The sequence below is a fragment of the Nelusetta ayraudi genome, unplaced genomic scaffold (assembly GCF_046127955.1).
Source record: "Nelusetta ayraudi isolate G7.1 ecotype Tasmania unplaced genomic scaffold, CSIRO-AGI_Nayr_v1 ptg000090l, whole genome shotgun sequence".
Taxonomy (NCBI): domain Eukaryota; kingdom Metazoa; phylum Chordata; class Actinopteri; order Tetraodontiformes; family Monacanthidae; genus Nelusetta; species Nelusetta ayraudi.
In genome coordinates, this window is record NW_027466140.1 from 3,410,698 (window position 1) to 3,432,549 (window position 21,852).

The following is a 21,852-nucleotide window of genomic DNA, read 5'->3' on the forward strand; positions in this document are numbered from 1 at the left end:
TTCCCTGAACTCTGTTTTTTTTTTTGACACAGGTAAATGACAGCTGGTTTAGCAGTGGGGCGCCCGGCAGGTGGGTGACGCCTGTTCAGAAAAATGCCTGCAGGTTACAGGTGCTCATGGGGTGGGAGAGAGCAAGGAGGAAGGTGGTAGGGGAAGGGCGGTGGAGCAGGGAACCCAGAAGTCTGGGTTGAACGCCTCCTGTTGGGTCTGTCTGGCTCTCACAAGAAGAAGCAGAAGCAGAAACAGAAGAAGAAGAAGAAAAATCCCTTTGAATTGGTCAAAAAAAAAAAAAAAAGCTGAGGAGGAAGGCGACACGGTTCATGACCAGCAGGGTCCTCAGTTCTCCTCCTGCAGTCGGGCTCTTTCTATATCGCCATGGTAACACACACACACACAGCGCCAAGATCTGCACGGTGGAGGGAGGGGTCGGGGATTGGGAGGGCAGAGTAGGTGACTTATTAGATCCTGGTGCTGACAAACGGCCAATTCTTAGGGTTTGACCACACCAAGGTACTTGAACGGGGCTCCCTGCCTCAGGAAAAATCAAAACCAAAAGAAAGAGAGAGAGAGAGAGAGAGAGCAAGAGAGAGAGAGAGAGGGAGAGAGAAGACACGTAACACTGCCTTTACACAGTTACTTTGAAAGTGCTTTTTAACGAAGCGTCAAGTTCACCGTCGTTCACATTAGAATAGCCGTGAGCTCTGCTTCAACGCCCCAGCGTGGCCGGACAGTTACAGGGGAAATGCTATATGTATGTATGTATGTATGCATGGATATATATAGATATATTTATATTTGTATTTAAATGTGTATACAAGTTAAAAAACAAAACAAAAAAAACTCAAGCAGGTCTAGTTCACCCCGGCTCGGCACAGTGGCGCCACCTACTGACATTGGATTCATACTGTTAAGACGCACCAAAGCATGTCGGGGTTCTAAAAGGCCCAGTATGCGACGTTCCCAAGGATCTATTGGAAGAGAGTGGGATGTATAGTACAGTATGTGCTCAAATAAAATAAACTGCTGGAAGAACTGCGCTAATATTCTTCTATGGGAGCTCAGAACGGTGATGCGTTCAAGGCTTTGCATGATGTGAGCTGTGAAACACCATCATCAAAGACCAACGAAATGGAACAAGCAACATTTGACCAATGGTGATTTTTTTTTCTCTTCTTCCCCCTTGGGAAATCCCTTAAAATAATAGATTTATAATGAATGAATATTTGTGTGCAATATTCTTTCTTACCACTAGATGCCACAACGTCTTACACACTAGGCCTTGAACAAACACCCAGCTTTAGTGTTGCTCTTTCGTTCGTTCTTTTTTTTTTTTCTCCTGGTAGGGCGACAGGGGGACAATTCCAAACAGGTTATAATGACTCTTTAATTGTTAGGAGATCCAATACAATTATTGTCTTGTTCTACCCGTTTTAACGCCGCCACCACGGCGGCAGATAGGACAGTACCATGTGACCATTAAATCAGAAAAAGAATCCTCTTGGAAGGCAGAGAGTGTAATAGGGTGGTCTGCTGCTCAACGGGAGATACGAGGCTATTGTATGGCTGTTCCGATTGGAATTCAATGGCCAGATTATTCTTTCGAGATTACGCAGAGTGTTTATTATACAGGGGGAGAGAGAGGTGAGATTTTTTATTTTCATCTATTGCACTCAAGACAGGCCTCTGGCAGCTGGAGGTCACACAGGAGGAAACGAGCGTTTTTTTCTCCCTCTCGCTCCCCCTCCCCCCCCTCGTTAATAGCGTGCAGCCTCCCGGAACAGACAACAGATAGTCACAGAACAGAATTTGTCTTTGATGTAAGGCAAGTTTGGTGTTTTGCAGAGAGCCCAGTTACACTTCTCTACCCCCCCACCCAATCCTTTACAGAGCAGCTAAAAACCACAAGCAAGAAATCTCACAAAGAAAAAGAAAAAAATTAAAATAAAAAGGAGAAAAAAAAATCAATCTTACAGCCCTCCAAAATTGACAATTCTAGTGAAGTGTAAAATGTGTAGTTTTTTTTCTTTTTAAATATGTAGTAAAATCTCAGTGGGATTTTTATCATTTTATTCAGTGATTCCATAATATAAATGTAGAGATTCACAACACGGCTCTTCCTCTTGATCGGCCTCCCGAGATGTCTCTTTTATCGGCTGCGGCGACGGACAAACTGGCAGACGACAAGCTGGTTTGTGATAAATAGATCACCAGTTTGCACGGATTCACTCGTCTCCTCCCGTCAATTCGAAACGAGAGTCGACTCCTCTAACAGTACCATCAGCAGGGCTCCTTTTGATCCAGTCTTATAAAGGGGGAGATAAAACAACCCTCCGTTGGTCTTTTAACTCTCGTTTTGTGTCGGGTTTTTTTTTTTTTTTTTTAAATGTGACTTGATGAACATTTACAAAGTATTCCACCTCGGTACGATTTAGTCCCGTTTTCCTGCGACTTCTCCTCACCCCCAGATTCCTGTAAAACATTCTGATCTTCAGTCAGTCCCAGTTCACAAAAAAGGATTTGTTCCCTTTTCCCTTTTTGCTTTTCGATAGACAGATTCCTTTGGAATGGCATTTCCAGTCTTGAATGGATGATTTTTTTTCGTCGTCGTTGTTGTTGAGAAACTCATGCAGGGGGTGGGGAGGGGGTGGGGGTGTGCACAGTCACAGTAATGGTGATAAGACTTCTTTTTCATCTCGAGAGTAACATAATGATGACACTAAAACTTGATATGAAACATATCTGTAAAAAGGACATGAGGAGGGAGTAGAGGGGGGGCTATTTGGGCTCGGGTGGGGTCTCTGGGAGGAAGAGGAGGGTGGCGGTGGTGGTAGGGGGGATTGGGAGGAGCTCCGCGGCGATGCAGAGGGGACGGCAGGAAGCTCAGAGCTTCTCCGAGGATGGGATCCAGATGTAGGGGCCAGACTGCTCCTCGATGATTAGCTTGATCTTGTTGTAGATCTCCTCTAGCGAGTCACCCTGTACGATAGCTGCAGGCACAAGCACAGAGGGGCAGGTGTAATTGCAGGCTGGAGGAGAACACGAGCTACAATTATGAGCCAAGATTGACGACGCTCCCCCTCCCCCCCTCGCTCAAATTTTTGGAATTCTTGCATAGCCTCGATGCTCTGCAAAAGTCCGCCTGTGTTTTTGTCGCCTTTCAATCGCGTGAAAAATGCAGCAAAGGCGTCGGTCGCCGCAGCTGACGAGCTAAACATGGATGTTTTTGAGGGAGGCTGTCAACAACACCGGGCTAAATATGTTTTCTGGACAGCTTTGGAGTTGTTATTGATGATTGTTTTTATGAGGTTGCCTCACTGAGGTCTAATCTTCAGTGGTGGGTACAAGATTTTTTTCCCACTTTATACAAAGGCAAATTCAATAGAGATAAATGCAATGAAATCATCTGAAGGGTTAGAATTAATTTATAAAAAGTGACGCAAGTCAACCAGCTGTAACTAATCAACATTATATATTACAATCCTGTTAGTCAACAGACCATTTTGGGCCAATTCTCAAAATAAAAGAAAACAAAAAAACACACCTATGAAGTTTAACAATCAAGTAACTCACTGGAAAAGAAGAAACATTGACTAGATATTTTTTTTTAATGGAGACTCACCTGTGAAATACTCTCCAAAGTCTTGCTCCAGCTTAACAGCCTTGTCAAAGACTTTGTTGGCCTGCTCATACGTCTGCCTCTTATTCATTTCCCTGGAAAAAAAACAAACACAGGAGTTCCACACTGTCACAGTCAAGAAAGCTGTCACTGTGAAGAACAACACGGTACAAAAGCTCAAACTTACATTAGGGCTTCGATAGATTTTGGTTTAATAAAGATGGCGATCGGGTAAAGTTGTGCTTGTTGCAGCCGCTTGATGGCATTTCCAGACACGTCCAGGATGCAGTGCTTCCCCTGCTGTTGAGCCGGAGAAAAACAGTTCCTTACTTAGCATGGCGGCGTTTTGTCCATTGCCTCGCAGCGAGGTAACTGGCCTAAAAGAAACCAGACTGGCTCTGAATGTAACAAAGAAAGAAGTACTGTTCTTACCCTCTCGGCGACAGTCCTGACAGACAAGATGCTCGTCCCGTACAGATTCTCGTTGAACTGGCCCGCTTCGATGAACTTATTATCCTGAATGTCCTTCTCCATTTGCTCTCGCGAGCCGACAAAGTGGTAGTCCTGTCCATCCATCTCGTTCTCTCGCCGCGGACGAGTCGTATCTGTGGGTGGGTGGCAGAGACAACGGATGAGTTTGAATCACCGTCGTCGTCGTCACCGCCGCTCGATTCCCCCGTCTGAAACTGAAACTCACGAGGCACGCAGGAGCCAAACTTGTGGGGGAACTCGGAGATGAGGTCGTCGTTTACTCTGTCCTTCATGGGACCCAGGATAATCACTGGCCTCGTGTAGTGGACTATAGGAGAGGCAGCCAAGGTTAAAACCAACACAGCAAACAAAACAACTGGACCAATAGAAAAGAACATGCAGAAATGATTCACTTACTTTCCTGTCGAATGACTGGCTCATAGGAGAGAATTGTGTCCTCTTGTCCCTCTGTAAAAACACAAAGTCATTGTGTGAGGGATGTCAACAATTAATCCATTATTGATTAATTGTCGATTCAATAGAATTTGTCGAAATTAACTGAACATTTTTTACACGGGTAGTTAACATTATCACAGTGTAGATACTGTGATGGTCACAATATACCTAGAACAAGTTACTTTTAAACAACTTTAAAAAAAAAAAAAGAAAGTTGAAACGTGACCCATTAGAAGTCAACTTAAAGACAGAGGATAAATATTGAGGGTGTTTTAACTGTTCTTTAATGCCCTTGACATTATTCAAGGGTTAAATAATGAGTTCCTCACACATTTTTTATTGTGAAATTTAGGTTCTCAGGAAAAATTGCAGCTTATCAATTAATTGTTAATCGATTGATAATGTCAATCAACAAACGATTAATGAATTCATCGATAATTTGCATCCCTACAATGCATATTTTACATCTTGCGTTCGGATATTCGACTAAATCATTTACAGATGTCACTTCATCACTTGATTCAGGGACATACACCACGTTATCCATCTATGTGGGCAGTGTGAAGCAAATCAGACAGGAGAAAAGAAGGTGACTCACTCGAACTGCTTTCACTGTCACTGTTGGATGTCAGGCATTCTGCAAGAGCACAACGGAGCAAATGAAACTCAATCTCATCAACAATGCCGCCACAGTCAAATCCTAGACATTATCTGTGAAATAATTGGGCAACAGAAGAAAACATTTTTTTTTTTTGCTCAATTTCTATACATCCGTCATTGAAAAGAGAAAAAGAAAGCAGAAGTGTCATCTGGTTGCAGCAGCCATGCTCTCACAATATTAGAGGAAGTGGTTTTGGGTGCAAGCAATAGTAAAATCAAGTGCTTCCTGCGAGCATTTCCTAAATGTCCCGCAATTCCCCGGCTCATGTGTCTTGAGCGTCGCGCGATGGCGGACCTCGTTAACGAGGACATGAAAAATAAAAGCTCCGTCCGCAGGAGGCAGCAGACCGACCCGGAGCAGGTGGAGCCGCGGTGGTGAAGGATGAGTCCCACCTCTGTCTGACCTTATCTGACAAAACTATGCTCGACACTTATCGTAATGACCCACTGAGCGAGTGTAACGCTTACTCACCCTCCCCTGGGAGTGCATATTTTGTATGTGCTGTGAATACTGAGCGGGTGGTGCGAACACGCACACAGGTCCAGTCAGGGACCTGTGTGCCCGTCACCCATAAAGGCCCCAAAATCCACCTTGTCAGTGTGTTAAGATATAACTCTGTATGGATACTTCTGAAAAACCACCTCATGAGGGCGTCAAAACCTTTCAGCCATATTTGAGAGGTTTTTCAAAGTTCAGTTGTTTCCACGAGCAGATTTTTATTGCAATATTTAGGTTTTGGGAAACTTTAGGAGTAACGGAAACACAGCTTGAGATCTCCGTAAAAATGGGAAAATTTCATTCTTCATTTTAGATTGCTCACTTTTAAAAAAAAATGTGAGTGCAGTTTGTGATGTCACAAAGGGTAAAACTAAGGGAAATATAAAGAAAACTAAGCATTTGTTTCAATCGGAAGCTCGAACTGAGGGCATGATATGGAGATGTTCTGAGACTATACTAAGCTAAACTGTGCCAGGTTAAAACAGAATAAAAAGAAGACAACAGACACATTATGGGACCTTTAAGATTTTAGCATTTCCAGCTGGCTTTTTGCAGCTTCCCTCTGAGCTTGGTGGGACATCTGCTTTAAACAGTACGACCACACACTTACTCAAACTCTTTGATCCATAATAGTCATCGCTTAACCCTGGGAAGTCCTAGGTGTCCCGACAGGTGAGAGCAGAAGCCAAGAGAAGAGAGCAGGCAGGAGGAAGAAGAACAAGAGGAAGAACAAGAAGAAGAAGAAGAGGTTAGTGGGAGTTTTGGGCAGCGAGGGAGAGAGGAGTGCTGCGCGGTGGCACTGTGCTCTGCTCATTTACAGCCTGAGCCCACTTTGTTCGTGGCGAGCTGCAGCCTTTTCAATTACACCAGCCCAATCCCATTAAAGTGGGATTTTGACCTGTTAAGTTTGAAAGGGGTCCAGTTAATGAGATTCTTCTCGTTGTGGGTCAGCGACGGGGCTGAAGGAGAAGAAGAACTGATCGTGACTTGGATGGGGCAGGGTTTTTTTTGTTTGTTTGTTTTGTTTTATAGCGAGCGTTGGTGTTAATGCAGCAGAGGATACATGCCACGTGCACACAGCTGGACACTCCTCTGACAGCCCAAAGACAGATGCTCAGACACACACACACACACACACAAGAGTGCCTCCACAATTTCTTCTCTCTGGGACAGTGTGAGTGAGGTGGGATGATAGCTGACGCTGCTATCATCCCTGGGGGGAGGGGGTGAAGCCAAAAGATGGAAGTTTGAAAGAGAGAACGTGAAGAAGGCATGGACAGAGAAAGGATGAAGCCCAGTTTCCCCCCTCCCCTCCTCCCCGCCGGCAGCACACTGTGGGTCACACGGCTGGTACTTACGTTCGGAATCCACCAGGTCCACCACAATATTCTCCTTGCTCTTGTAAAACGGGAACTTGCGTGAGAGGTTGAAGCTTTTTTTGCGCTTTACTTTGACCGGCTGCTCGTCACAGTGTGTGGATGAAAAATGAGAGGGGGGGAGGAGGAGGGAGGGGAGGGGGGTGGGGCCGATGAAAGGGTAAAAAAAACAAAAAAACAAAAACAGAATGGGATTCAATGAGGGCAATGGACACTCATGCAGAACAATGACGCAAAAAACAGATGGAGTTCAATAAAAACGATACGTGTCAAATAATGAGAATGAGAAGCAGGTAATGGGTGACAATGGATGGAAGCTCAATGAGAATTATGTGTGAGACATAATTCTGTCAGCTTTCACGTGTCGTCCGTATAAATGGTTTGCGTTTTTTGTGTTACTAGGTGGGTTGACACTTGTTACATATGAGGCCCTATGATGTCCAAGATCAGAGAACCAGAAGCCAGTTGTCAGAGTGGAGCATCCCCACAGAAGCAGGATCTCTGCAGGACACTACTGGTGGGGGGGTGCTCTCTACTGAATGTTGTTCACATTGTTTAGCTTATTGAGTGCCATTGGGCAAAAAGTATCTATTTTGGCACAATTTGCAGCAGTACGGCCAACTATTAAGTCATTATACCGACGTAATAGAAGGACCATGTCTGACGTCGCCAAAAATTAGAGGGAAAAAAAGCGTGGATTTAGGAAATATGTAATCAAATTTCCCCATCAATTTGTGCCAATTAATCGTTTCATAATTCGCTCCGATTGTCGGCCAATTCTTGGCAGCTTCTTTTATGACGGCTGATATGACGTTCAAATTCAGTCAACACAATGTCAATTGGAGAAAATAACACAGATTTCAAAGGGCCTTGGAATTACTTCTGTCAGTTCAGCCTCCAACAAACCTATGTTATGTACATTGTGGTGGCTCCAGAGCCCTTCAAGCTGGGCAACACTTGTACAGTGTAATCTATGCCTTAACGTATCTGCTTGAAGCTCTGGTTGAGCAAACAGGGACCAGTCTCGCCCCCCACAGTCACTGGGGAAGGAGGCCTTCTCCCCATCAGGTAGGAGTAGCAGCTGCAGCCGCTGCTACACTTACCCTGTTCGACTCAATCATGCCTGTCCTGGCATGGAACTTGACCGTTTTTAACCGGGCCCGCTCCTTCTTCTCCACCCTGGAGAAGACAAAAACAAAAACAAAAACAAAAAACTGTAAATAAATAGAGTCAAGATGCCAGACTGGCAATCGGCGTTCATTCTCCCCCCGAAACGAAACGGAAAGGTGGGCGTACCTTTTCTTGCTGGGAATGACGCCAATCTGCTCGCTTTCCCCGTGAGGCGTGACGAGCCTCGCCTGCCACCACTCGTCATCCGAGGCGTTGATGACATGGAGGATGTCGCCGTAGGAGAAGCTCAGGCCTTGGCTCGGCAGACAGCTGTCCCTCGTCCGGTCATAGTCAAACAAAGCTCTGCAAGAAAAAAAAAAAAGAGACATACATTAGCTGTGTTTCCGTTACAGTTTTTCGCAAAACAAAAGCAATATTTCTAAAATTTAGACAACGTACAATTGCGATTTGCAGGCGTTTCCATTGAATGATGCGAAGCGCATAAGCCGTAATTCTCGTCAAATCTCATCCCGCAAGAATTACGAGAATTCTCACGGGACGTAATTCTCGTCTTGCAGCGATATTTCAGAGGTTTTTTCGAAATGTAGGCGTTTCCATGACCAGTTTTTTATTGCGATATTTAGGTTTTGCGCAATTTCACGGGTAATGGAAACGCAGCTAGTGTCACTATATGTAGAGCAAGTTAAACAAAACAAGGAGGAAAAATTATAAAGAGTTCAGACCCACATTATTGTGAGGGAACAGCAGTAAAGATAATATTGTGACTCTTAAATATTTTCAAACCAACATTAATTCTGGATGATTTTGAGTTGCAACATGGGAGAAACATAGAAAACATCCAATATTTAATATGTACACAAAAGCCATTAAACAGACTGTCCAGTTTATTTGACATAAATCGGCAGAAATCATTTTCTAAAAACCTGTCAAATTTATGAGTTCTGTTCGCACGTCCACGCCTGGCATTCACTCATTCTTTCCACAACAAACACAGTTTGTTGTCTGTCGGGACACCCAGCAGTCTCGTCAGACTGGTGAACCAACATCCATTTCAACACGGGTATTAAGAGACCTGCTACACTGGTTTTACCTCAGCTTGACCTACAGGCCTATATCTACAGGTCACGCATACATGCTGCAAGTGGAAAAACGTCTTTGGGCTGAAGCGGCAGACAATCAATGAACAGTAGTGCGGTCTGTGTTGTCATATAATCCAGCCCAGGCTTCAACGACGGCGTACTTTTACAGCCTTGTGCTGACTAAAGGGCACTTTAAGATAATTGCTAGTCAGCCAGTCAGCCCTTTAGAGTTTTGTGACAGTGTGCATGGGCACGTGTCGCACCATTTGATTTATTTTTTTCCCTTCCTTGCGTTGTGAACACCTAACAGGCTTAACGCCTCCACATTCCTGAGGCTGGGCTGGGAGGACATGGCGGCTAACTAGGCAGCTTTTCCAACATAACTGCGTGCTTAGTCATCAGCAACAGGAGCAGGCTCGGCTCCATAGGACGGGCTCCGGCCCGATTGTTTGACAACGCTCGTCCTATGGCAGGTGGCCAATGAGATAACGCCTTGTAAACTTTTGACACGTCCCAGTCAGGTCCGTTTGGTGGTGGACTTGGACATAAAATTAATCTGGTAATGCACCTATCAGGCTCAGGTTAAAGTAAAGCGCATTAGCGCTTTGGCAGAAATATGGCGCTGCGTGTTTGGGACGAAGGGAGGTTACATCACTGCGTCCTTTCACCTTGACCTCCCCATCCCCCTCCGCTCCCCATGGGTTCCTTTGTGTGAGCAGAAGGCTGGCACCTGTTTTAATTCCTAAACGAGCCCTCTGTCCAGCTTGGCCACGTGCCCAAAGTGCCATAACACCGGTCACATCCGACAAGCCGCCCTGTCAATCTACGTTATGTAGCGTAGCCTCAATGTCATGCGCAGCATTAACGCGACCGCGAGAAGCTCTCTCTCCCCCGGTTAATGCACTAAAATAATTTGCTTTTCCACACGCAAGGTGTCAGCTTTTACCGCACGATCTGCGCGCCGTGGCCGGCCGGCACTCTCAAAAAGTGGTTGCTTTTGACGAGACGCGCTGTCCAACTTTATTCTCCACCCACTGGCAGAAAGAGGTCTATTATGCAAGAGCGGCTATTTTGACTGCAGATATTAGCATGTGATGTTTGTGCCAGAGCGTGACCGTGTGTTGATGCGTGTGTGTGTGCACGCTCCCCGGCTTTACCTGACGTAGAGGGAGCGTTTCTCACTGGTGCGCAGGGAGCCTGATCCCGAGCTCATACTGCTGTTCATCATCTGCTCCCTCAGGTCGTGGATCTTGGATTCGAAGCGGCTGTATTCTGCATTAAAAGACAAGAAAACACAAACGCATACATGTCAGTGGAAACATGTTTGTCATTGAAAAAGACGAACTGCTGCCGAGTCAGCATTTGAGAGAGAAACACGCAGCAAACAGTCCACTGGCTTGCACTGCGAGGACTTTCCGATCGCAATCGGCTGATTGGCTTGTTGTCCGAGCGTTATCGTCACTGGCAGGCGCTGTTCTGCACGATCATGATCCTCAATCAGCCCTAAAAAAATCCCGATCAGAGCATCCCTAATGCTGAGGCTGGCGAAATTGGACGTGATCGTTGGAGGTCATTGTCTAAACAGGGGTGAATACGGGGTGAGGTTGAACAAATCCTCTGGCTGATTAATGACCTCGGGAACAGATGGTTTATCACGTATCTGACTTACATATCCAGTAATGTGTCGTGTCAGGTAATAAATTAAACAGATTAATTATGTTCAACATGGGCTCTTAGGTCTGGTTAAAAAAAGGGGAAGGGGTGGGATTGGGGGAGAGAGGCCTCCAACAATTTCCAACGGCTGATCATTTGTCATGGGTGTGTAAATGCCGCGGCGGCGCAGCAGCCGGAGGATGATGTATGAATCTACCTGGCCGCGCTCATTAAGAATGTGCTCATTAGCCTGCTGCGCGCCCGCCGTGCGCTCTGGGCCCGGGCGGCCCAAAACTAGCTGAGCCACCCTGCCACGCGGCACTGGCTCGCGGATAAACAAGAGCGGCAGATGCAGCTAGAAAAACAAGAAGGTTAGGTCGCCCATGTGATCGCACAAAGCAGGTGATTGAACAAAGCAGCACAATGAGCGACCTATTTGGCCCTCTGAACGCTCGCTGCCAAGAGGAATAAAGTCCAAAGTTGCAATGGATTTTTAGGTAAAATTGTACAGCATTAGCATGTGTACGCATATGTTTTTAATTATTAATGAGGTGAGAGGAGCTGCATTCCCTTTCCTCCTAGAAATGCGCAAAAAGCTAAATATTGCAATAAAAAACTAGTCATGGAAAGACCTAAACTTCGAAAAATCTCTCAAATGTCACTAAAAGGTTATCATGTTCATATTAGATGTTTTTTTTTTTTTAGAGGTATCAATATAGAAGTGCATCACAGAAGTGTAATGGAAACACTTTTTTGCATTTACGCGTCACCAGACGTGACATACTGTACATGGTCACGTGACCAGTTCACTTCAAGTGAAAATGATGCGTTATGTTTGGACAGAGGAGGAGGTGGAATATTTTTCACAAGTAATCAAATCTTTAATTATGGCTCATGCACTTCACACCATTCAACGGAAACACCTTCAGATCGCAATTGTACTCGTACAAATTGTACGAAATTGTAGAAACATCGCTTTTATTTTGTGAAAAACTGTAATGGAAACGCAACTAGTGAGATTAAAAGTGTCACAGGATTTCGAATGCCTCTGATCTAGCGCCACGGCTTCAGCAGTCAACTCCTACCTTACGGCTTAATCATCCATTCGCTGGAAACGCTTCCTGCAACGTGAACCAGCCAGAGATCCAAGTCCAAATTCTGTCAAACAAGGCCACAAGTAGCCTCGAAAAATAAACAAACCATGTCTACAAAGGCCTCCTCTCTACAGTCAAGCCGAGTGCTTGGAAGGGGCTGGGGGGAAGGGGAGGGTCGCAAAAACAACCTCTAGTCAGGTGCAAAAACAAGCTTGAGGCTGCTCAACTGTAAACCCCTGCAGAGACCAAAAAAGGGTGAATAAAGCAGTCGCGGGAGTGACTAAAGTGCTGCGCCGCTCTCTCCGCTGGCCCCTGCTATGACGAGTTAACAATACTGCGGTGACGCTACAAGGTGAGGTAACTAGACACCGACAAAGTGCTCGTAACCAGGAGCAACGACCCAACACTCGGAGAGCGGTGACAGCGCTGAGCGGGAGCAGCCATTCAGACTAGTCCACTTGGCTTTCAGGCACAGGTGACATGTCAGGGGAGGGGCTGGAAGGCAAGGCTTGCATTCATTCACCTTGGCAAACGTCAGGTAGTGTAATTATTGACATCTGTCGGGTCAAAGGCAGACGTATTCCGAGCTATTGTGTACAAATAGTCCAACCATAAGTATGAAGCATTAAGAGACATACGTTGGTAAAACAGAAACTAAAGCATTCGGTTTAATTTGACTGATCATCAGTTGGTGTCAATCGATTATCGATCAAATGTCCATTAAGAATTTAATAAATTCAATTAGTCACAAAGAACTGAAATTTTTTTACACAGGTAGTTAATATCATTATAACAGTGTAGCGGCAGGAAGGAGCAATTCACCTGTAGATACTGTGATGGTCATAATATACCTAGAACACGTTACTTTTAAACAACTTTTTTTTCTTTTCTTTTTTTTTAATAGTTGAAATGTGACCCATTAGAAGTCAACTTAAAGTCAGAGGATAAATGTTTAGGGTGTTTTTTTTATTTATTTTTTTTATTGTTCCCCAATGTAAAAACGGGTCACACTCAACATTATTTAAGGGTTAAATAATAATAATAATGGAAAAATCACCGCTTATCAATTAATCCTTAATCGATCATTAAGGTCAGTCAACTAACGATTAATGAATTAATGGATAATTAGGATCCCTGGTGTCAATGATGAGATCACCCATAAAAAAAAAAAAAAAGGTCTTTGAGATGCAGAGTTTTTTATGCTGCCCACAGCTTCCCTACATTACATTCGGCTTTAGGAGCATGGTGAACCCTTTAATATTGACTGTCAACATCAAATCAAAACAGAGTAAATACACAATGAAAAACCCGCTATCAAAATGGGCTTTGTGAAGCTAGCGGATGAAATAAAGTATAGTAGTAATGTTTTGCTTGAGGGGCTATTTGATGGTTCCAACTCTTGGTCAGGCTCCAGCTCAGCCCAAGAAGCATGGATGGGATCTGGAGCTTTGAAGATACTCGAGACGAGTTTTAGAAAGCAACATGTCTGAACCACGAGAGGGAATTGTGAGAAGCTTCGCAACTGAAAGCATTCCTATAAGATGCAGGCAGAGGGAAAACACAGGTGAGGGACATACTTTCAAACACAACAGTATTTGAGACCGGATTGGGCTGGTTAAAAATGAGCCGACTTTTCAATATCAACTGCTGCTTTTTGATCCCATTCCTTCCATTTACAGAATATACGTGAATACAAATATAAGCTGCTGATCGCATCATTCCTCACTACACTACCACACTTTTTTACTGGATACCACACTGCTATATGTTTAACCTATCGTCTCCTAAATCACTTAATACACAAGAGCCGGCCAATATTTTTAGGATGACCCAAAGGAAACAATGACAGATAATAGAATCTGGGACTGCTCTGTGTTGCTCACTCCCACAGCGTGTCCTCATTAGTTGGGCAGCCTTTTTTATTTTGGGGGACGGTTGCTTCTCTTTTGATCCAGTTATGCAACACAGCAGTATGTACTTGTAATGTGAGAGTGTGCTATGTTCTCAGGGAGAGTCGAGCCAGTGACCAGCCACACTCCCCAATAATGCAAGGCAGGACACACTGGTAACAACTCTTACCTACTTTTACCAGTTGATCCATTATAAACAACCAGCTTGTGCTGACTAAATGTGCTCAGAGTTAAAGGTTTCCTAGACAAAAAGACAACTATGCAACATTTAAATACTACTTTTGAGTACTTGGACCCCCTCATTTCCATATCTGTGTATGGAGGAGTGTAAAACTTTCTGCCACCTTACAAAAAGAGTCAGAGGGGGACACTCTTGGCAGCCTGTTTGCTCCGATGTTGCTTCTTATAGCCTTCCACTGGTCACCTTTCACCGTACAGTTGTGGATACTCATGTCCTAACCTCTGTCACAGAGACGGACACTATCGCTTACAAAAGCTGACTTTCGCCGCCCATTTCCTCGCTTCGGTCAACGTCCTTGTGCAGCTCACTGGGGGTTCCTCCTGCTCTCCCAGTTCAAAACAAGCGACGTGTGCAAATACAGCTTTAGGATGCCGACAAAATGACTGGCAACAGATCTCAGGTCACCAGAGGATATGCAGGAAGTCAATCATTTGCCAGCACTCCACTTGCATGTTTAGAGTAGTTAAGCGCTGTGCACAAACAGATAGCTGTGTCTCAATGGGTGACAAAGGGGGCACAGTGCCGAAAGCATGGTTTGGGTATGGAAAAACAAAGGTTCCCTTCAACCAACCCCATTGCTATTCAAGATTCTCCCTGATTGGTCTGGTGTGCGAGACAGCATGAACTCATATGGAGGAGAAGAAGGCATTATAATGGGAAATTTATAGCGGAGAGAAAAACAAAATGCCATTTCTGATCCAAGAAAGTTCCTTCCACTGAGCCGGCGCCACTGTTTTTCCCATGGACCGACCGTGGCTGGTTTAAAGCTCACGTTTTCATTAAAACAGACAGAAAAAAAATGGGAGGGAGAACATGCAAGAACTCATGTCTCCTCACATTCCTGTCATAGTCTAACCTGACGCCAGCCAGAATCTAAAGCTCAGAGTATCCTATCAAAATGTTATTGCAGCATACTCAGAGCAAATGCTATAACAGCTCAGCATTGTACAAAAATGGTTCTGTTTGTACTAGGACACAACTTACAAGCTTGCTTACGACTTTTTTCCTTTCTCTCTTACTTCAGTCAGCATAAAACAGCACCTCGCTATCTATCTACCTATCTATCTATGACAGATACCATGTCAGTGTAAAAGAGATGCGTTCACTGTTTAAACTACAACCACGGAGCTGACGCACACAAACACACAAGGAGACGCACGCGAGCACGCGCACGAGCACACACCTGTCTGACCACACCTGTGTTCCTACTTCAGGGGTTGGGTTACATAATGGCTGTAAAATAAGTCATTTTAAACGCCTGTATGACTCATGTTCTTTACCGACTACGACATAAATCACCAGAGATCCGAGAAAAGACACAAGAACAAGACCAAAAGATTTAGATAAATAGGAAAGTGTAGATTCGCGCAGTTCGCGAGGGCTCTTACCGCAGAGGTTGTGGCGACGCTATCACATGTCATCCGTGTTAACCATTTCAGTCCGGTAATAAAAACATATACGTCGAACAATGCGGCAAAGGTCTCTTTACGCCGTGCTGTAAGGCTTCCAAGAGAGAGTAGTTCGGTACCGAACAACTCGAGCGAACTCCAGGTCAGGAGCGAGAGGAGGCACCGTGCTATCTAAAGTACAGTCGCGGTCGAGATAAACCTGTTCTAAGATGCAGACTCACTCGGTTCGTCCCCCTTTTTCCCGAGTGACCCTTGTAATTCCACCGGTCTTCGTTTCGGCTGCGAATTCGCAAATTAAAACGACGCCGTGGCAATTACTGGGCCGTCGTCGTCGCCGCCGGTACTTTCTTCATACAGCCATTAGGGAGTTCATGCGGCTTCTGCTCTGCTGCTGTTGCTGTTGTACTGGAGCCCATCCCCCATCCGCACGGGCTGGCTGGCAGACAGATACAAAAAAAAAAAAAGTTGGAGGATCTCTTGTTGTCCACCTTCGCGTCAGAAGAAGCCTCAGCCCGGCGCCGACACAGGGCTCAACACTTGTCTATGGTGGGCGTCCCTGTGTGTTGCTGTCGCTGTTGCCCGGGTTTGACTGAGTCTCCGGACACGGCGCTCAGCTCCGGGTTTGAACAGGGGGAAGGACGCTGTCGGTTGGTTTGCCGCCTTGCAGTTGGCTCGACACTTCAGCCCTGCTTGCTTGCTCGCACTAGTGCCGCCCCTGAACCTGAATACATCTTAAAGCGATCATCACGCCAGGAGCTCGGCTCTGTCACAAAAACACAGGCCGGCCGCAGCTCGTCACGGGACAACCGTAGCTGTGGTTTTTAGAGCAATTTGGGCTCGACTCGGCGGGAACGGTGGAGACAGTTTCGACAACCGACTGACGTCAGAAAGACGGCGGGCGAACACGGTGGTGCGTTCACTGCCCTGAACGTCTTGTGCAAACATGTACGCCAAATAAAACATTTCCTCCAACTCAGGCAAAAACTACACCCATGTATACACAAACATATTGTATACCCCGCTTTCAAGAGTGCTCCTTGCAAGATTAAACAAACAAAGAAACAAAGAGAAAACTACATCATGAAGACATCCAGGAAACCACATGTATTTAAGCTAAAATAGCAAACAGTAGTAAATGATCTCCAGGAAGTGATTTAGAATTTTTTTTTTTTTTTTAAGAAAAAAAAGTATCACAGTCATCAGAGAACCACAGCACAACATTCAGTTTAGTAGAACGTCCCAATAAAAACAATTGAATAAAAAAATCGCTACCTATTCATTTACAGTATGGACAAAACAGCATTACCTTCAGGCCTGTACTGTGCTATGATAGTGACAGTCTGTCCGGCCCTCTTCAGTGCTGCGGCCGCCTGCTCATGTGTGGCATTCCTAAGATTCACTCCATTCACCTGCAAAAATATCAAAGAGTCATACATCTCTCAGCACAAAGACCCTGATGCCAAAGCTCTGCTTTGTCAACTCATTAAAATAAGGAAAACAAGTTGAGTTGTCCAGAGCAAAGACAATCCTCTACATGGACGTTTCTACTGCCACTAACTTTCATCCACCTTAAAAAAACAAAAAAAACAACTAGATAATTGTGTCACTTAATTGATTACTTTTAAATTCGAATACAACAAGCTTTGGACAACCTTCTTTGAATCTTTATTGATTGATAGATGCAGTGTGTTAGAATGCAATAAATATATTGTAATATTTTATTCAGCACAAACATTCTATATTGTGGCAAAGGACATCTTCACTTCATTGGATTTAACTCTTTGTTCAAGGACATTTTAGCAGAGCCGATTTTCGCTAACTTTTTAAACATCAGACCACAGTAAGTACCATTATTATCTGCTCAAGTTGGCCTCTGACAAATGACTCAAACTATATATATATGTATATGTGTGTAAACTCGAGCAGATAATAATGTTACTTACTGAGGTCTGACATTCACCGCGCACACAAACACCCAGACAAACACAAGTATTCAACACACAAAGGATCACATAAACATGTATTTATATATATATATATATATATATATATATATATATATATATATATATATATATATATATATATATATATACATATATACATATATATATATATATATATATATATATAAACACACACACACACACACACACACACACACACACACATGTATATATATAGTATTTTTTTTTTATCAACTGTTGATGTGGCTACAGAGAGCTCTGGTGCTGAGATACTTACCGAGAGGATCCTGTCGCCCCTCCTCAGCTCACCACTCAGGTCAGCCGGCCCACCTGCCAGGATGAAGGAGACGAAGATTCCTTCTCCATCCTCACCGCCAACGATGTTGAAGCCCAGGCCAGTGGAACCCTTGTGCAGCAACACTTTCCTTGGCTCCCTGTCAAAAAGAGCCTCGGTGTTAGGTTGAAGGGCAGGACACAGAGCTGGGATCTGGTGTGCAGAGATAAAGCCAAAATTGAAAGAGACATTGCAAAAGTAGAGGGAAAGACAGAGGCTGTTTCCGCCAACATCTACTTGTTGGCACTGTGTACAACCTCAAAATAATGAGTCAGTTTTGATTAATGCAATCATTTTGTTTCGGGAGCCTGCAGAACAGACTTTATTTGGACCGTTTAACATTTACACTTAATGCTTTTGTAGAATATAAAATGATCAGTCTATTAGATCACTTTGTATAAAGATGAAAATAAGATGATTTAAGTGGATTTTGATTACACTGATGACACTGGAAATTAATTACACAAAAGATATAATGAATGCAAAAAAGTAAGCAGCAACACACCTCGATTCTTTTGCAGATTGTGTTTTAGCTATATTTACTGTGTATTCCTAACCAAAATGTTGTGAAAATGTAAGCGTGTGCTCATAAGCATACATTCATATCATTATCAAGCCGGTTTGCTTGGCAGACCGGCTGAGTCTGTGCCTCGTTTCAGGTAATGTGAGTCATCTCCCTCAGACTGCCTTGGATTTCAGATACTGCTATGGCGAAACCACTGCTCTGGTCATCGAAAGCCCTCAGAGAGCAGCAAACACACCACACAGCCAACCCAACATTCACCGCGCACACAAACACCCAGACAAACACAAGTATTCAACACACAAAGGATCACATAAACATTCAGGCATGCACACTCTCATCTGCATAGCAACACACAGTTTCCTCTCTTAATGAAACACAGTGCATGGTTCCCATTAGTGGTCGGTGCTCACAGTACTCGGCCTGCGGTCAACAGGAACAGTTCCCTCTCAACAGGCTGCGTTCAAACTTGCTGTTACGACCATTTTCCAGCAAGCCAGTGCAGCATACCAAAGTCCTCGAATCATCACGCCTACCTGGAAATTTGTTGAATTGGCCATTTAGTAGGATAAATAAAAAATATTGCAAAATTCAAAAGACAGCTTACTGAGAAACTGATGTGCAATTGTACCTTGTCCAGTGAAGTTTGCTAATTCAAAGCAAACTGAACTAGCATGGACATGATTACTATTTTTTTTTAAATTGTTATTATACAACAACAAAGTAGGGTGAAATTCCAAACTGCCACTCTGGTTCTGCAGGGAGAAGTAAAATAACAGCTGCTGGTTACCACATGTAGTGGATATAATGCAAGAGTATAAAAACTGCTGATGCTGTTTTATTATAAGACCCCAAAGATCTTTTGAGGTGAAGACAGAAGAGAAACTGGAAAAAACAAAAAAACAAAACAACAAACGGAACGTGCCACATACTTTCAACATGCAAACTTGCTTTCAAATGAGCAAACCCTAAAATATTCTTGCTTTTCAACCTTCCCACTCGACGGGCCATAAAAATCTCCATGGTTGCCTTAGGATCCGGAGCGTCTTCTGAAAAATCTGTCTCACAGTGCGTTCAGGCTGAAGGACGAGATGCTGACAATGAACTTCTGAGGCTTTGGCACAAGGCTCAGCTAAGTGCTACCTCCCTGACCACTCTTCCTATTTGGCCTTTTCAAGGAATAAATGGACAACCATTTCATGAGCCCCTGCGCTGATGGACCTCCAAAACATAATGTGATGTGATGGATAGCACCACCCTTTTTGGCCTGTCAGAAAAAAAAAAGCTCTATCCCTATGATCACCAGCAATGCCAGACTTAACACTAACCCTGACACTTTATGCAGAATATTTGATTTAATTCTGCACAGAGGAGCCAAAAATAGCAATCACTCACATCCGGAAAGAGCTGGACAGCATAAACCAGGACGGGAGGTCATTCAAGTTTGATCATCTTTCCCAGCATGTTTAACCTAACCGCAGCTTTACAGCATTCCTGTCTTTCAGGCTGGACCCTCTGGACAAAATGCTCTCAGATTCCTCGCAAATCCTTGTTCATTTGTGTATGCTGTAAACACGCTAGAGGAGCCGACCGTCACATTGGCTGCACAACGGAAGCTTAATGTCCCAACTTAAAGAAATCTTATGCTAATTGGGGAACTTTGGGAAATAACAATACCACCGGCATTCCAAGCAGCCCTTTCACAGAGCGGCGTGGATGCTTCTGCGTGAATTCCTTGAGCGTAGGATTTGTGGACTGCCACGTCATTACCTCTTTCATATCCATTTAAATGGAAAATGGGACTGAATTCCTACAGTTGAAAACGCAGGAGTCAATCCTCCTTCCTTGTCACAAGACCTGCTCCCGCTCCCTCCCCCTTTACTTTTTCACCCAGGAATGTAAATAGTTGTGGTGGACTTTTTTGCCACAGAGCCCATTTTCCTGCAAGTCTGCTGCCCCCCCAAATGAATATGTGGGTTACAGGGTTCAGTGGGCCATGCTTCCATGGACGCGGCCCAATAATTGGCTTTGCTTGGCTGATTAATGGAGGACACTGCAGATGGACGCCATTTCCCACTGAGACAACTTCTTCCCGCATTTGATCTCACACTCACCCTGACACAAGCTCATAAAACTATAAGACTGCTTAATTCTTTGTCTTTCTTTTAAGAGAAAGGATTCTTCTGCCTCCATTTAATCGCCTGTTATTTTCTTCCATAATGACAGGTGGGTAGAGGTGTGGGGGGGTTAAACATATTCACAGCTAATTTGATAGACAGTTCAAGATATTCCATGCCTCACACTGTGACTAAGAATAAAATTGGTGTGATGAATGATGAGCACCCAAGGAGCGCACTTAGTTAACTCTTGCTCTCCTTTCAAATCCGCAAGCAAAGGTCTGAGTGTTCCATGTCATCCATGAAAGTATTGTTGCGCTGACCAGTGACTGATTTGTGTTACTGCTGCCAAGTGTCAGACACTTTAAAGTTAATTATTAGCTCACCTGCTGCTGCAGGCTTCTGAATGCTCAAACTTTTGAGTGTGGAACAAAGTAGCCTTGCTCGAGTCATTATTATGCACATGCTAACAAGTGCATTCCTGACAGGGTCGGTAGCGCGGGCCACTTCTTTTTAGTGATAGTCCATGCTGTCGCCGCTGCACAGTGCACACGAGCATGTTTTTAACAACAGAGATTCAAGCTCTTATCAAGTTCGATCTGGACGGAGGCAATGATGTGACGTAGTTACAGCGCTGACATATCCTCAGAGCGGGGAAATATCAGATAAAGAAGGACGAAAGGGGGCGTTGGGGGATGTGTCTGAGATAACACCGCCGCTGAGCATGTGCAGATGGACAGAGGGCCGATTCTGGCTCTGACTCACCGTTCACAACCAGTCTGCTGCGCTCTCTGCGTAAGCTTGTGCTTACTACAGCAACCGTCTGAAATAACTCTTTCCACTTGGACCCAGCGGGTAGCTGCTGGGGGTTTGGACGGAGGTGTCTGCTACCGCTCGTCAAAAATCAGACGGGGCTGGATGCTAACGAAGTAGGTGACGGCGTCTTCGTAGATAATCTCGCCCTGTGCTAATTAAACGGCAATGCGAAAAAGAAACCCCACAGCAGGCAAACAGGTGCACGCACGGTCACAACATGTTCCGCTTTGTTTGACTGCGCTGCCTGTCGAGCGCTGTGAATACCCTCAATTGTGCGATGCACTTAGAGCAGGTATACTGTACATATTCATCTGTTTGTATACGTTGGCATACTCTGAGATTAAAGTATTCTCTGTGTGTGGAAGTCTGCATTGGCTTTAGTAGTTTCAAGAAAGCTCAGGCATAACTGCATGACCTGTTTTCAAAGCATGTAGATGAATCATGAAGCAGCAGCAGCAGCAGCAACATCTACTGCTTGTAGTCTGGTGCCTCAAAACAGA

At 44.5% G+C, this 21,852-nt stretch overlaps 1 protein-coding gene across 2 annotated transcripts in view; it reads right to left on the reverse strand.

Annotated features, from left to right (window-relative positions):
- Nucleotides 1–1,366: 1,366 nt before the first annotated feature.
- Nucleotides 1,367–21,852, reverse strand: part of dlg3 (discs, large homolog 3 (Drosophila)) — a 50,588-nt gene continuing 30,102 nt past the window's right edge. Inside the window, exons 10-22 of one of the 2 annotated variants that reach the window (XM_076046577.1) lie at nt 17,840–17,996; nt 16,902–17,004; nt 10,446–10,560; nt 8,375–8,551; nt 8,182–8,257; nt 6,313–6,358; nt 5,142–5,180; nt 4,505–4,555; nt 4,314–4,415; nt 4,049–4,221; nt 3,804–3,916; nt 3,620–3,711; nt 1,367–2,987 (exon numbers count right to left, since the gene is read on the reverse strand). In XM_076046577.1, coding sequence (XP_075902692.1) covers nt 2,881–2,987; nt 3,620–3,711; nt 3,804–3,916; nt 4,049–4,221; nt 4,314–4,415; nt 4,505–4,555; nt 5,142–5,180; nt 6,313–6,358; nt 8,182–8,257; nt 8,375–8,551; nt 10,446–10,560; nt 16,902–17,004; nt 17,840–17,996 — 1,351 coding nt within the window. In that variant the 3' untranslated portion in view covers nt 1,367–2,880. Of the gene's footprint in view, nt 2,988–3,619; nt 3,712–3,803; nt 3,917–4,048; nt 4,222–4,313; nt 4,416–4,504; nt 4,556–5,141; nt 5,181–6,312; nt 6,359–7,060; nt 7,161–8,181; nt 8,258–8,374; nt 8,552–10,445; nt 10,561–16,901; nt 17,005–17,839; nt 17,997–21,852 lie in introns of both variants that reach the window. The other variant, XM_076046576.1, reaches the window with a different exon arrangement.